This window comes from Lepisma saccharinum, chromosome 8, assembly GCF_977018435.1.
Source record: "Lepisma saccharinum chromosome 8, izLepSacc3.1, whole genome shotgun sequence".
In the NCBI taxonomy this organism is placed as follows: Eukaryota; Metazoa; Arthropoda; class Insecta; order Zygentoma; family Lepismatidae; genus Lepisma; species Lepisma saccharinum.
Window position 1 is genome coordinate 74,488,985 of NC_139236.1, and position 17,298 is coordinate 74,506,282.

The 17,298-nt window shown below is 35.5% G+C and overlaps 1 protein-coding gene across 3 annotated transcripts in view; it reads right to left on the bottom strand.

The window, feature by feature from the left end:
* Positions 1-17,298, bottom strand: part of Oatp30B (Organic anion transporting polypeptide 30B) — a 260,401-nt gene that overhangs the window by 5,112 nt on the left and 237,991 nt on the right. For all 3 annotated transcript variants that reach the window (XM_083126930.1, XM_083126928.1, XM_083126931.1), the window contains 8 exons: positions 14,769-14,878; positions 10,987-11,113; positions 10,194-10,358; positions 8,589-8,787; positions 6,605-6,777; positions 4,081-4,270; positions 2,899-3,087; positions 99-247 (listed from right to left, as the gene is read on the bottom strand). In XM_083126930.1, coding sequence (XP_082983056.1) covers positions 99-247; positions 2,899-3,087; positions 4,081-4,270; positions 6,605-6,777; positions 8,589-8,787; positions 10,194-10,358; positions 10,987-11,113; positions 14,769-14,878 — 1,302 coding nt within the window. The remainder of the gene's footprint in view (positions 1-98; positions 248-2,898; positions 3,088-4,080; positions 4,271-6,604; positions 6,778-8,588; positions 8,788-10,193; positions 10,359-10,986; positions 11,114-14,768; positions 14,879-17,298) is intronic.

Consider the following 17,298-nt stretch of genomic DNA (forward strand, 5'->3'; position numbering starts at 1 on the left):
GTTGGGAAGAGTAGTTGCATAACATGTAATTACAGTGTGGAATCAATCTTAATTTGCTAGCATTTAATAATGGCAATGTAATAAGGAAAGCTACTTACATTTATCAAGGCTGATGATTGATCCAACAATTTCTCCAACAGTTAGTGTCCCTTGTTCTTCCATCTGCCGTCGTCGCCTCACAAGCCACCAGTCAATCACAAACAGAGCCAGCGCCATTATTTTGATGCTGGCACATATTCCCACATATCTAAAATTTACCAAAGGCAAGTGCGAAATTACTCCATAAGCCTCACTAACATTAATGTGACAATAAATACCAGTGAATAAATGAAGTAATAGTTCACGGTGTGGTTCAGGGTAACAACATTCATACACAGTGACAGAAAATATGTCTTGAACTTATTAAAAAATCTGCTCTACATGACCCTGAACATGGTTGATTCGCTAAATACAGTGGAACCTTGATTTTACTTTTTTCCAGAGGACCAAGGTAAGCAAAATTAAAATGTGGGAAAATTTTAGAGCATCTTGCTCGCTTGAGACAATGAAGATTGAATGTATTATGCATGAAAATGTCAAATTGAGGAACGTAAATCAAGATTCTACTATAAACGTATACACACGAAATGTGCAAAGGTATCCACACAACTGTTTATAAACTCTATATGTGGGTATTTTCACACGTTTCATGTGCATATTAATAGACCCAGTGTTTAATCTGAAAATATAAAATGGTGCATATTCATTTAAATGAATTAAGGCAACATTCAATTTCCCATCATGCTTATAAGGATAATAATTACATAACTAACTAAATAGCAACCTGATAGATTCAGTTTTGTGCTTAACTAAAAATTACACTTGCACTTCGCAATTTACAACCACCAATTTCAAACACTTCTACAACCAGGAGTGGCTTGTGCATTATTTCCTGGGGCTTCACCAAAGTCATGTGACTAGAGGCATGCATATTTAGTTTTTGACTGAAACCTGAAATAAAACACTAATGTTTATTTTTCATGTTTTTGAAAGGTGTACGATGAATATTCCTACCATGTATTGTCATGAAATGATGTGAAATAAACTCTTAAGCATGAAGTTTAGAGTTTATTTACAGATGCGGCACTTTCTGAAGTCTGAATTACCCTGAAAGTTATGTACAGTAATTCATAGAAAATTGATTAATTCTGCTTTTTGAGAAGCAAAAACAAACTCTTGCGCACAGGATAAACTTAATACTTTAATAACTACAAAAATTTACTATTAAAATGGAAATGTTTGTCTAACAAGTGTAGTTTTTAAAATCAAATTTAGTATATTTGGTCTACGAATTAATTTGTGTGCCTGGACAAGAGATGGCGTAACAAGCGTATCGTCCCACAGTTCCATGTATCCACACATGCGTTGAAAACTCCTGTCAGCGCACATCGATCGTAGTATAGGGCAGTTGATTGACGCATCAACAACAGCATTTTGTAGTCAACTGAACATGGCGCAGTTCGTGCCAGATAAAGTGTTTTTGCGGGGTGTTCTGCTTCATTACTTTAACATGCAGAAAAGTGCTACCAAAAGTCATCGTATTTTGGTAGAAGTGTATGGTGACCATGCGCTAGCTGAGCGAATGTGTCAGAAGTGGTTTGCATGGTTTAGAAGTGGTGATTTCGGCCTGGAAGACCAAGAGCGACCCGGACAGCCAAACAAATTTGAAGACAAAGAATTGAGAGCATTGCTCGATCAGGATTCGTGTCAAACGCAGGAAGAACTTGCAGAAGCATTAGGCGTTGATCAAACAACAGTTTCCAAACACCTCAAAGCCATGGGAATGATTCAAAAGATGTCACATTGGGTTCCACATGAATTGAAAGACAGAGACGTTGAAAGACGAAAAACCATTTGCAAATTGCTGCTTCAAAGACAGAAAAGAAAGGGGTTTTTGCATCGCATTGTTACTGACGATGAGAAGTGGATCCATTATGAGAACCCGAAACGAAAAAAGGCCTGGGTGAAGCCAGGTGAACCAAGTCCATCACAACCGAAACGAGATATTCACTGTGCAAAGGTTATGCTATGCATATGGTGGGATATGAAAGGTGTGGTGTATTATGAGCTGCTGCAACCGAGTGAAACTATTAATGGAGAACGTTATCGACGACAATTAATGCGTTTGAAGCAAGCTCTGGCCAGGAAACGACCAGAATGGGAGAACAGACATGATAAACTTATTTTTCAACATGATAACGCTCACCCACATGTCGCAAAACCGGTCAAAACCTATTTAGAAAATGTCGGATGGGAAGTTTTACCCCACCCGCCGTATTCACCAGATGTTGCTCCTTCGGACTACTACTTGTTCGATTGCATGAATAACGATTTGATTGGACAGCGGTTCACTTCTTCAGAAATTATCGAAAAATGGGTCTCTGACTGGATCGCTTCAAAGGATGAGGACTTCTTTCGCCACGGAATCCGTAACTTGCCTGACAGATGGGCGAAAGTGGTGGCTCACGATGGACAATATTTTTCTTAAGGTATTTATGTATTTTGTGTTTGAACTACAGCTTCAATGTGTGCGTAACAACCGCACAAATTAATTCCTAGACCAAATATTATTCACCATTTTAACACAAATACCATTTCATGTGCCACTTTTAATCCCGAAATGTGCCCAGCTTTTGTACCAAAATCTTGATCCTTTATTCACCATAAATATGTGGCTGTACATATGACACATTCAGCTTTCACAAACAGACTTTCCCTGAACTTATTTGGCAGAGAAGGCCTGAATGTGTGAAATTTATATCTGATATGACATTTGTACAATTTATTTGCAGTCTTTGACTTATTTGCAATGAGAGTTCCCTAGCATATTACTATCTCTGAAAATAGATTGTAACTCACCTGAAGCGAAACTGCTCTATATCATAGAGTAGGCAACGACCTCCTTTCTCCCCACAGGTACTCTTCCACAGAAGACATGTAGAATCAATAAGATTCCCAAACAATATAGGAGCTGGGATGTAGCCAAAAAGGCGGAAGATAACAAATTGCATTCCAAGTGCAAATGATCTTTCTTCCTCTCCAACAGACCTATCATAAAGAGACAGGGGGAAAAGCCTTAGTTATACAATTAATTGTGCTACAATTGCTGCTACAGAAGTTCAAGATAATATCTTAAATATGTGCATTAACATCAAAATTAACTTCATTTTAGAAGGCAGTGTAATTTTCATGTAAACTTTTTCACATAATACAAAAACATGGAGAACCAAAACGCCCATGAAGCATGGCAATTCAACAATGAAACAAAATTGTTGAAAAGAAGAGAATTGTTATTCAGGTGCCTGATTTGCAACCCCATTAATGGAAATAGGCTAATGGGATTGGAAATTTTGTAAAATAAACTACTACTACTTAATGAGAGTAGATGTAAAACTAACAACAGTTTGGAATCTGTTCCAGAATTCAGCTATTTATGAATTGGAGGTAATGTGTTCATCATACACTCCCAAGCAGTGGTGTTGATTAGGAGTAAAGAAAAGGTAAATTTCCCTTGTCCCTCCAGTTTTGGCACCTAATCGCTGCCACAGCTCTCAGAGAAATTTCGACCCATTGTTCATACTTGACAATTATGATAGTCAGAAAAAATACTTATACATTTAAAAAGAGGTTAAATTAGTGAAGGTGTAGTTCTTTGAACACTGTGCAAGTTGTTCTTTAGTCTTGCACTTGTTTCATCAAGTTGCATCCAGCAGTTCATGTCTAATAATATGAACCAGAACAATACAAAACATCCTGTATAGTAATTAAAAGGAGATTATTACTGTATCACCAAACTGCTAATTGCCTTTATTGATGTGCGGACTTTAACGGTTCTTATGCCTATTATCTTGAATCAACACTCTACAGAATATTTTCAAATTATATATATACACTCCTGTTCAAGAAAGGTGACACACATTTTAAATTCGAAGCAGTGTGTCATTTTATCAGGACAGGAGTATCAAAATTAAAACTTTAGTGAGATCAAATTGGTTATTTTAATTCCTATTTGCTTATTTTAATTGAGAATTGAACACTCACCTTAACACAATCATTAGAAGTGGCATTTGTGTAATTGCAACAATGAATGTCATAAAGAATAGAAGAAGTAGAAATGGAAATATTGTTCTACATGGAGAGTTACAAGGCCCTGCAGTTGCCACTGGCACCACGGTGACTTCAGCAAACTCAACTCCACCTGCAGTAACCAGGCTCAAGTTTCCATGGATACCTGAAGAAAACAAGGTACCCAACATTACAAACACACATGTACAGATATGGTGAATATTTAAAACTTGTGAGACAACTAATACTGACTGACTGACTCTCTAGCCTTCTTAAACCCGAAGGTTCATGGCTGCAGCAACAGGCCTTCCATCTGTCCCTATCGTGAGCAAGATCTATATACACTCTTCCATCCATACCGATTTCCTTTAGGTCCATCTCAACCTTGTCCCTCCATCTTTGTCTTGGCTTCCTACAGGTCTCTTACCATCAGGTTTCCCAACAAGAATCCTGTAAACTCATCTTTCCTCTCCCATTCGTGCCACATGGCCTGCCCACCTAAGTCTTCTTGATTTAATCATTCCAATAATATCTGGACATGAATACAAACTTTGTACGTCTAACTTGTGTAACCTTTTCCACTCACCTGTCTCCTCATCCCTGTTAGGTCCAAATATTTTCCTAAGGATCTTATTTTCAAATACTCTTACTTTATGTTTCTCTTTTAATGTAAGGGACCAAGTTTCACATCCATATAATACTACAGGCAAAATTATTGTTTTGTATATTTTAACTTTTAGTTTCTTAGATATTAAACGAGAAGGCAAAAGTTTATGAAGACAAAAGTAACATGCATTTCTTGAATTAAGCCTACTTTTTATTTCCCCTTTAATATCATTTTCATTTGTTAATATTACTCCTAAGTACTTGAATTTGGAAACTGGTTCAAATGAGTTATCAATAATTAGATTTTGATTATTACCTAACACTTGGTTTCGGCCTGTAATCATATATTTAGTTTTATCTTTGCTAACTTCCAAACCTATCTCTTTAGCAGGTTTGAAAAATATTTTAGCATTATTCTTAATTGTATTTACATCATCCCCAGTAAGTCTACATCATTTGCATATGCTAACAGCTGAGTCACACCATTTAATTTTAGTCCTTCGTTAGTTTCTTTTAGCTTCCTAACAGCGTATTCTAAGGCAAAATTAAAAAGCAATGGAGATAATGCATTTCCTTGTTTTAACCCATCATGAATTGTAAATTTGTCAGACACATTACTACCCACACGAATTTTACTTTCTGTTTCACTGGTGCATACTTTTATCATATTAACAAGCTTCTTAGGTATTCCAAACTTGACTAATATATTATATTCAACTAATATGAATATTTAAAAAAATTTTGTTCATCTTATCGCTATTACAATTCTGTCTGTAAAAATAATTTCACTTTGCACACATACCTTTCAATAATTACATTTCTTAAATGTTCGCATAAACACAGTTTGCACATTATTAAATAAAAATACAGATTTTTACTTACATGTGGTTTAAAAGGTGCCTTTCTAAAACCAACATTTTGAATCGAGTTCTGGGATCTTCTTCAAAGTTCTCCAATACGATCACAACAAAAAGGTAAAAAACTATCATAAAAATGGTTAAAAGGATAAAAAATCATATAACGAGACTGCCTCATGGTCATCAGCTGTCTTGTGTTAGCAATGCAGCCTGCAGCACTGGTCTCGCAGATAACACTTTGCAAGCTGTGGTTTTGCGAACTTTTAAGAAATTACTTGAACTTATTCTGATTGTTGGTAACAGAGAAAATGTGTGTGATTATGCATTAAAGTACATTAATGGTACAAAATGTGAGAAGAATAAAGAAAAATTGCTACATTTTGGCTACAAAATGTTACATTGTTGAAACATGACAGGTTAATTGTTAAACTTTAAAACTTTAACAAAAAAAAAAAAAAGCTTGTTTCAACAATATAACATTATTGATAAGATTCATTGTAAACTGCTTCTTTTTACTTTTGTTAAATTTAGTACATTGTTATAACTGATGAAGGAAGCGTATGTTCTCCAGAAATGTTACATCAAAAATTATGTTTATGTGCTTGTGAGAACCATGAACTACAAGAAAAAGTCTGGGAGAGGTGGAAGCTTTTCATGTCATGGCTCTAAATGTTAGTGCATGCCAAGTATGGTGCAAATATTTCCATTTTATATATATTTATCAGTGGCGTGCATACAAGGTAAGCTACCAAAGCACTGCTTCTACTTCGGCATGCAATTCACATTTTGCATAATTCCCAGGATACTTAGGCTCCCCGAAAGTGTCGAGAGTCATTTTTGCGGAGCCCGTGAAAGACTAAAATGCTGCAAAGCAGTGGCGTGCGGAGTTTTTATCAAGGCAATCCTGCCCTTGATGTACTACTGTTTATTTCAAAATTATATATTCAGTGCTTCGGCTATGTAAATGGTCACCTCACGCTACTGATATTTATAAACATGTGATATTATATATTTGATGATGTATAAAAAAAACTTACAGGCACAGTTGGTGTAGTTAGACCGAGAAGACAATGCAGTACATCCTGCATGGCATGGACTGAAGTAAGTGAGTCCGTTGTTGCCACACACAGGCTCCACATCGGTCATTCGGCACTCACAGCCAAAATTGCAGGCTGCTGTTAAATTCACTTGGAATGGTTCAGGTTTCGAACTGGAAAAGAAATGATCAGCATATTAACTTTATCAATGGGTAGCTGGGGGCAACACTGGGGGGTAAAGGCATCCGTTGCTGATCACATCCCCTCCATAATGGCCAAGATCAAGAATGTGTGGGGCCTTACCCATGGTGCTATATCAACAAGGAACTGTACCTTTTTACATTAGCTTTACTTCAATATTAAATATTAATTTAAAATAACACTACAATATTCTTGGCACATTATTCTATTCTTCACAATGTAAAAAAACAGTAAAACAAAACTAACAACCAACACAGGGGGCACCGACTTGTCAAAATTATTGGGGGGGCTCTGATCACTGAAATAAATTAATGAATGACTCACTCTCTCCCTTTTTTAAGTTTTAGCCTCAGTGTTCGGAATCTCATAAAAGCCCATAAAATCCTCAAATATATCAAAATTTTTATTCACAGTTCGAATGCAGAATATTAATTGTTAGAGGCACATATTTTTGGTAAATAAAAAGGCAAAATTTCGGTACAAAAACTGAGTCAATTTCGGGTTCAAAAGCGGTAAATAAAATAAAATATCGGTGTTATAGCGGTGAAAAAATGGATGAAAAGTGGTATATAAAAATACATATTGGTTTTAAAATTGTGAAAATAATCCTAAATTTGATTTAAAAACTACACTTATTCCACAGAATTAACATTTCACTTCTAATAGCACATCCATGTAGTTATCAGAGTATTAAGTTTATTTCTGTGTAAAGGAGTCCATTTTTGCTTCTCCAATATTAACAGCAGAATTAATCAATTTTCCGGGAATTGCATAACTCTCAGGATAATTCAGACCTCGGAAGGTGTCGCGTCGGTGAATAAACCCTGAATTTCGTGTTTAAGAGTTAATTTCGCTTTTTGCAGTTCATTTCGCATTATTTCGTGACAAAATATGGTCACAAAATGCACCTCAGACCTTTCAAAAACATGAAAAATTAACACTACAATGTGTTTTTTCAAATTTCGTTTTTTCGTCAGAAACGAAATATGCATGCCCCTATTAATTGTCCACGGATGGATATGTCACAAGTTTCGTCAACCATAGTATCAAAATATTCCCGACTTTTAATATCTGCTACCACGGAGCGCAAAACAGATCTCCCTAATATATCAATGAGCTCATTCTGAATGTCATGCGAGACCCATTTGTAGCCCGAACGTCCCATCCACTACCCTAGTTCATGCACAGCATCTTTTGAAACTCCCTTTAGTAAAAATTTTAACAATACTCATAATTACATACTTAGTATATAGTAATAAGTCATGAGTTTTGCTGTCTCTGATCATAGCCCCTCAAAGTTGATGGTCTAGAACATTTCAAATGTGTATTTAAAGTTAAGTTCATGTGGCACAATTCAGAGTAAACTCTACAAGAGAAGCAAAATAATACATTAGATCCTCTTAAGCATCGTTAACATTGGGGGGGCTCAAGCCCCATGGAGTCGGCGCCTATGAAACAACAGAAACATCAGCGATGTGACTTCTACAGAAAACCTTTGTGGTGTATTTTATGTAACCTTGAAGTAAAAACTGCCAAACAATGCATTTTATCAAATTACTCAACTACTTTATGAAAACATCAAGCTTTCAGTTTAAGAGCGAAAATTAATTTTAGGTCATCAACTTCCTGGTGCTAGTAATAAATAAAAATGTATTACACAATAGAAAAACAACCATGCCGCACGGACCACAGTTTATTGTATTTCTTCCTTTTTGTATATGATGGGGAGGGGGGGGGCATGTTGCATGTTATGAATGTACACACACACTGCATGAAAACTTACCTGTTAAAATATGGTATAGTGGTACCAGCCATCTTGACATTGTCACAGCCAAGGAAGAATAACAGTCCATAACAAGCAAGACAGATGGTGTTGGACACCAGAACAAACTGGACGGCACCTTTGGGCCTGAGCTCTAGCCTCTTCAGCAGGCAGCCTCCCATGAATATCCCAATGCATGCTCCGGGAATGGCAATGCTACCTAAAAGCAATCAAAGAGTATCAACATTATTGCACGCAGAATAAAACTATTTCCTGGCTTGGATATTGTATTCTGTTCTATTTTTGTTATTTTACAGTACTTGATTGATATAGTTGGTGTTTTTAAGTTCACTCTATGCACAGTAAGGCTAATTGTGACTGGACCTACAGTTTAAAGTGGGATCCAGACCACCATGTGCCTCCACCGGGTATCAAACCTGGGACACCTTGATTACAAAGCAACGAAGCTACCACTACGCCATCGGGGGAGGCCAGCAATTGCAACAATGAGAGTGAGTGATGATTACAAGAAAATGATGGACACTTCCTAGGATTGAAAGTCGACCACTTAATTTGCATGGCTACCACAACAACTTATATTCCATAAATTTATGTTTATAGTTATTTATCATATACACTAGACAAAGTGCCATCCTGGTGGCACAGTGGTAATGTCACCACCATTTATCAAAGGTTCAATCCTTATTCCCAGATAGCACAGTAAGCTTGCTTCATGCTTGAAACAAGCTTTCCATGTAAAGTGACAAAACTTGCTGCAAGTACATAATGGTAAGCAAAAGCTTGTATCAGGCTTGAATCAAGCCAACTGGTTACTGCATGTGCAACTGGCTTTGAAAAGCTACCTCAAGTTCACCACAAGCTTTCATGTTATCTGGGCTGGAAGCACATTGCACAGTGGTTCAAACCCCACTCCTAACTATAGATCCAATCCCAATGAGCTTGACTGAGCACAAAATGGACTTAAACTTTGACATCTACAATTAAGTGATCATTGATCTTTTTCAACATATTTGCAGGTATTTATTGCATTTTAATTATTTTTGAGGTTTCTTAACTGCCATTTTTTTGGTTTAATACATTCTAGTTGTAATTACTTCTTCAAAATCCTTTTTAGATACCTTTCTCTGACGTATTATACACATTAGGTAACATATCCATGTTACAAAATGTTAATATTCACAAATACATCAGAAAAAATGTTGACATTATCATTGCTTATTCTCATAGTCAGTTTAAATGTCACATCTCTACATTTTAATCATGAGAAAGTTCGATCACATCACATGTTTGGAAAATAAAAATTTAAATCCAAAAAAAATGAATAAAGTTTTGGTAGTTTAATCACTTAAGTCATATATTGTATAATTGTATTTGATAATTCTATTATTTACATTGTCATGGAATAAGAAAGCAATTCTATAAAAAATAATACTGCATAAAAGGAGAAGGGGGGCAAATCCTAGTGTTTCATTTCAGTTAATTTTGTTAAGCAGAATTCTGGTAAAAAAATCTACAATTTCCAGCAATGACTTATTCAGAAAATTCCACACTTGAGGGTAAAAGAAGGTCATAAAATTGATTCGTATGCAAACAAACAAGACTTACCTGTGAAAACACTAGCTTGGCTCTTACCCAAGCTGAATTGAGTTTCGAGATACTTTGGTAGGAAGACCACAAATCCTGATACGATGACCAGTTCCATGCAGGCTCCGAGGCAGGTTACAACATATACAGGATTACAGACTAGCCTCCACATTGAACGTGGAATATCTGAAATATGAACAATAACATTGCTGATTATTTAATAATAACCTGTTTTTAATGTAAAGTGCATTTTGCAGTCATAAATTTTGAGTTTTCAGGCTTAAATTCTTATAGCAGATTAGTGATCTACACAAATGGTCTTGTGTTGCAGTTGATAAAAAACCGGAACACACTTTTTAAGATGGCGGACAAAGAACTGTTTTTCTCCATCAAGCAACAACGTGAAGCTCATATTCTTGCAGAATAAGAAACAAAAGTTACAGCAGTTTTAGGGCATCACTTCAGCTAAAAGTTTTTAATCAGAACCTTGTAATATAAGTTGTGATTTCAGAGGGGCGCAGGGGGTCAAAGTCACCAATTTTGTGACCATGATAAGGGCAGTAACATTAAACGTTTTACCCAGAAATTTATATAGTAACTAGATATCTTGTACAGCTGATCTGGTATTGCATTGAGTGAAATCAGCCAAAGCATTTCAAGATGGCAGGCGGAAATATTTTTTTCATCTACATTTCAACTTCTTTTGATATTTTCAAACCTCTTTTGATATGGATGAGAAACCCTGTCCAATCCACATATAACATGGTATACATTATGATTAACAAACTGCCTGCAGAGGTGTATGGTATTGTACCTTTAACATCCTTTCCATATCCAGTGTCATTTGTATGGCCCTGAACTGCGGAGTTTTCTTGAGGGAGTTGATGCCTTGATGAATCTGGCCTTGATTTCTCCATCAATCGAATTTTCTCTTTTTCACGCTGGAAGAAAAGTTTGAATAATATCACTCAAATGGCCTCCAACATAACTAACCCTTGTTTTCAATTTATCACAAAAAAGAGAAAGTGTATTTCAAAATGCATACCAAGTAATATGCTAGTTTATTTTTAAAAAAATTAACTTAATTTGTATTTACTACTACAAATGCAAATTCCAATTATGGTTATAATGTACAAAATAAAATGTTTAAGCCTCTACCACTCTACCCTCCCAATTCAATAAATAAATATGTGTATAGTACATTTTTTCACATACACAGCAAAATATATAGATAATATACACAGAGACCATCACACACACACACACGCATGCACACACACTTGAATAAGTTATGTTGCCACAATTAATTTAAAGTTTAAATTTATCAAATTTAAAGTTTAAAAAATTAAGTGGCGCATAGTAGTGATTATGCTTATTTCACTAGTATGGGGAATAAGTATGTTATATTGGAAATATGGCTCCACATTGCATATTTCACACCCCTCTCTTTCAAGACATTTTTCTTGACAAGAAGTAGCCCAAATTGCACCAACGTTTTTTTAAGTGTTCATAAAGCTTGATTTTACAGTCCTATTTAGTCTACAGTTTTGCCGTCCTTATATCCGGTGCGGTAACTGCCTTTATGGCAGTGATACTCTGTTGCCGCGCTTCCCTACAAAGGAACTCGCGGTCAAACAACCAATTACGCCCACCACTTGGGCAAGAAGTGACAATGTTAAAATTCCCCTTCCCCAAAGCAGCCAGGGATACAGGATTTTGTCAAAATAACCGTTTTGCGCTCTGATTACACACCGGTTCCTATGCCGTCCCAAGATTAACTATTCACCAATTTCTTAACTTGTACACATTCTTTTTCAAGGTAAAAAAATCTACAATAACTGAAATAAATGTAAAAGTCCAATGGTCACTGTCATGTCCAAAACCATATTTTTTTTCTGGGGGGAGGAGCTCATTCCTTATCAACAGCCACCATCTAAAGGCAAAAAAGTGGGGGAAGAAGCCCTAAAGATAAATTTCTCAGCATATTACAACTTATTATATAAGATGTTTAATCCTGATAAGGAAGTAAAATTAATTATCACTATACACTATTGAAATACGATATTTGTGGGATTTGGGGGAGAGGGATCAACCTTCCGAGCCGAGCCCCCTTCTTGGCTACAGGCCTGATCAATGTTTCAAAGAGCCATGTTTGTGTTGACATCACATCTCTTAAACACTTGAATCTCAACCATTTTCCTACCAATCATAACATATTATAAATCAAATGAAAGCTCTTTCGATGAGCATTTAAAAAGTGCTGAACGTAACTGTTTTCCACTTTTGTACAACACCAATTTGGAAAAAAAATGTTAATGCAGTGCAATCTGGCTTATTGGTTGTTCAGAAAAGTAACTTTAATGAGATCAGTGTAAAAAAATCGAATATGGTGACACATTTGCAAATATGGTGACAATAATATTTGGGCTCTAGCCCAAAATTGTTTCCACACTTCTGTATATAAATTTTGAAAAGTTTCATTTTTATTTTCAAGAAATACACATTTTTCTCACTAATGGCTACAATGTAAGGTTGCATTGACAAAAATTCCTATATAAATTACAGTTTCCCACTACATGGCAATATAACAATTATTCTTCATGGATGACTGACTAAGATCTGCTGAGAGATGATATAATTCAAATATCAAAATTCAGTTAAGATCACACATCTCAAATATGAAAATATATTGCAGCGACAGCTTATTATATACTAAATAAATATAATTCATGGGGAAGCTACCGTTTTGTTATTACTATTATTATGGTAATTGTTGTTAATTCTAGGTGATAGAAACTGTAAAAATGCACAAAAATGTATATTTTCATCTAAATTGATAAATAATTTGTACAGAATTTAGTATTCTAACATTTTCAGTTGTTATAAAAACAGTATTGCAACAACATCAGAAAAGGCAATGAGATAGTAAATGCAGCTTTTAAATTAATTTGTATCTTTCCTTCAGAATTTTCTTCAAAGGAGGAGAACATAATCAGGGTTGCTATGATTTCTTGATTACGAAATTGCCTGACATTTCCAGGTCTTTCCAGTCCAAAAATGAAATTTTCCCAGATATGTTTATCATCTTGATTTTTGCTTTTGAACCTCGTGTTTTTCAATTAAATATATAATCCATTAAATATTATGAATATTCACTTTCACAACTTTTTTTTTAGCAAATTTCTACACACACAAGAACACGTGAAAATTCGAAGAGTAAAAAGTAAAATTACAATTGACATCAAATGTATTTGGTGCTACATTCACATGCATCTAGCCTTCAGACTAAGGTAACAGATCTCCACAATATTAAAACAACAGATAAATTTCATAAACTACATAAACTTCATAAACCATACACAATTTTTAATTTTCTAGCAGATTTATAGTGTTGTAGAAAATGCTGCTTTTTTGCTTACATTTATAAGTACACAGCATCTGGAGAAATTTTTGTTGGACATAGGAACTCTATAGGAAATGCCAACAAGACTAAGATCTATAAAATAACCCAAGTAACCAACAGTGGTTGGTCCAACGTTGGGCCAACTGTACTGAAAATGGTTGGCCCAACGTAAAAACAAACTTTTGGTCATGGTTCCAACATTGGTCAAAGCGTGGTTTTTACGACATCGTACTGGGAACTAAAGAATGGATAGATTTGTGTTCTGATATATACATAATTTATTGTGAGGCCAAATGTAAACAATAGTACAAATTATTTATGAAAATAAAAGAAATACACAGCACTTTCTCAGTCACATGGTATCATTGTTTTCAAGGCACCATACCTTCAAATGGTAGCACAAAACTTTCTAGAGTTTACTTATTTTTCCACCTTTCATGGAATCTAGTTTACACAACATCGTTTAACCACCTTCACAATAATACCTGTAAGAATGTTCTTGTTCTCTACTACAGCTAAAGAGACAAACAATAAGTAAATACCAACACATTTCTCATCCATGGCAGCTGACAAAGGACTGGTGAGTGACTGCTAGTTAAAAATAGCTTCTACTTTCAATAAAAATATATTATATTTCCAGTATGTGCTGTGACTGAAATATTCGAACGTCACTTACTTTATACTCTAGAATTTACTGCATACTCCTAAAAGTTGTTTTAGCAAGAAAAAGTTGTTTTTAAAACTGATTTTGACTCACTTTTCAATGGTTGGGCAAACGTTGGCAACCACCGTTTGCCAACCAATGTAAAGTCAACCTTTCCCACGTAAAAACTGACATTGGCCCAACAGTTGTGGTTTCTTTGGAATAGACTATAACCTCATCTTCATCAACCTTTTTGATAATTATGATCATATTGTCAATGTACTTTAGTTATCAATAAGATATCTGGACTGCAAGTTCTACTTTCTTATTCTTTCTAATATCTAGTATTATAAAAGTGAAAATTTATTATTCGAAGGAACCATAATTTTGAACAAGACTGAGAATCATAAGAACAAAATAAACAAGTTTCTAAACTAGATCTTTTTTGGGAAATTTGCCTGTTTTTCAGATGCGTAGCAAACCTGATAATGTGATAAACTGTGACTACTAATTTTACTCAGTTATTATAAAGATGAAAAATATATCATACCTGGAGGACTTTTGGAAACGCAAAGAAAGGAATGGCAACTAACACAAGTAGTAGACCACACAAAAGGAAGCCTCCCCACCACATTCCAACCCATCGCCTGTCGTCTGCATCTGTAAGAAAAATTGAAATTATATAAATGCACTTTAAAATATACCAAACCTTTGAACATGGCTCAAAATTTTAAATTTCATAACAGGAATGCAATTAGCAGAGTTGGGGAGCAGCGTAATGCAGAATTGTGCTATTTGGTAATGCATTACTTTTTTGGTATAGTTGTATTATTATTGCATGACCAAAATTATATTGAAAATTTTAACAGTAATGTACACGTCTTAATAACAAAATGTATTACTGGGTCCCCAGTTCGATACCCGATGGAGGCACATAGTGGTTCGGATCCCACTTTAAACTGTAGGTCCAGTCCCAATTAGCCTTACTGTGCATAAAGTGGACTTAAAACACTAACTCAACTCAACAACATCAAAATGCATTACTTTGGTTGTGTTACTTAATTAAATTCAGAACTTGGCAGTTTTTCGCTACAACAAAATTGATATCTTACAAATGAAGAATAGTGGTTACAATTTTCTTGGAATTCACTGATATCATGGCTAACAATTACATAAGTATGCACATAATGGGGATGCAGTTTCTACACATATATTTAGAGTGTATCGGAATTGTTATTCCTATGTCATTGAATGACAAAATAGTACATTACTGTCTGCAAAGTAAACTAACACAATACTTTTGGTGTGAAGTTACTTTTTTAAGTAATTTTTCCAACTTTGCATATTAGTTATTACTCACAATTCTCCTGGTGAAGTTACTGTTACATGAAATAAACTGAATGTAAGAACTGAAGACAAACTTAACGAATTGACTTAAAGCTTTGCTGGATCTTTGGCCAAAGTCAAGGCAGCTGTTCTCAAAAATTTTCCTCTCCTTTCCACTATGATATTCTAAAATGTGAAAAATTACATTTGCTCAGAATTCCATCTAGAGCATTTATGTGAATCTTCATATACTTTGCTTTTGCTGTTGTCTAGATATTATCAATAGTTTAATAGACTTATGTAGCCATGAAACTATTAAGAATATGTACACAACAGTGACGGCAAGCCACATGAAGATTCACATGAATTCTCTAGAAGGAATTCTAAGCATATGTAATTTTTCAGATTTTGGGATATTGTAACGTTTGTTTGAAAGCAGATGAAAAATTCGAAAACAGCTGCCCTGACGTCGGCCAAAAGTCCAACCAAGCCTTAAGGATGAAAGTTACTGATGTCATCACAGAGCACAAACAGCCAAAGAGGGACTTGTGTCGGCGACAATGAAACACAAGAATATTACATGAACGCATGTGGAAGTATTATTTTTTTTATTTACTCTAGGAACATAATTATTGTTCACTGTATCTGAAACTGCCCCGTGCCATGAAAGTACTTCATCAATTGCGTAGCGATGATGCTGTCACCTGTAATAATGGGTCTCGGGTTCAATTCTATAGCTCGACCACAAGGATAAAAACCTTCCCTCAAAAGCGTTCGCGCATCTTCCCTGCCGTTATCGGTGCTCGGGGCAGTGTTGCCAGGTCAGACTTGAAAAAATCGGGAGATTGTTCCTTGGGAAACCAGAAGATCTCCTACAAAATCCGATGATCTAATAGTAGCGGATGAACGACCTTCTCGGGGGCGGCATAGGCATGCGCACTGGGGGGGGGGGCAAGGATATCGAGGGGGAAACAATGTATTTTTATCAGGCGGGTAAACGAGGCATATTACCCCGTAATAATGATGCCGTCTCAGAAAACACCACTTGAGTTTGAAATTATCACATTCCTACATCCCTATTATAATAATGGATGTAAATTACTGTGACTGAAATCAACTCATACGTCTGAAATAATAGGTACTTTTATGTCAACATTCATTTTCCAGAAGAGAAGAGGAGAGGGTGGGTGGCAACCATCCTTGCACTTCCTTCTGGACGTCCATGCCGCGATAGAAAATTAAGTACTTTCAAGCCGATGAAAGTTCCAAGCAACTACAGGGGAGGGGGTGCATTATTTCCTTTGGAATTGTTGAACTATGCCACTTCGTTCTCTAGCAAATTTCTTGTTATTAACACTCACATGCTTTATTCGTCAGTTATGATGCCTCTATGTTGCTGCATTTAATATATAATAGACACACACACACACACATACATGTATAAAATACTTTGCCCACGCTACGAAGTCAGTGTTTCTACATAGTAAGGCAAGGACGTTTCACTGTGTTTGTGTCACTTCATTCATTTCATCAGTTTTTCATTCATCCATATTGTCGTACTTACCCGTAGAGGCACAAAAGCGACGTAAAATAACTAAAATAGAAATAGAGTTTAGGGTGGGATAAAATACAACCATCTAAAAATAGTAATGTACATGGACGTCCACAGGATTTTTTCCAGGCAGGCGCAAGGAAGGTATTTTTTTTCCAGGGGGGGCAAACAAGGCACATTTTCTCCAATAATAGTGTTGTTC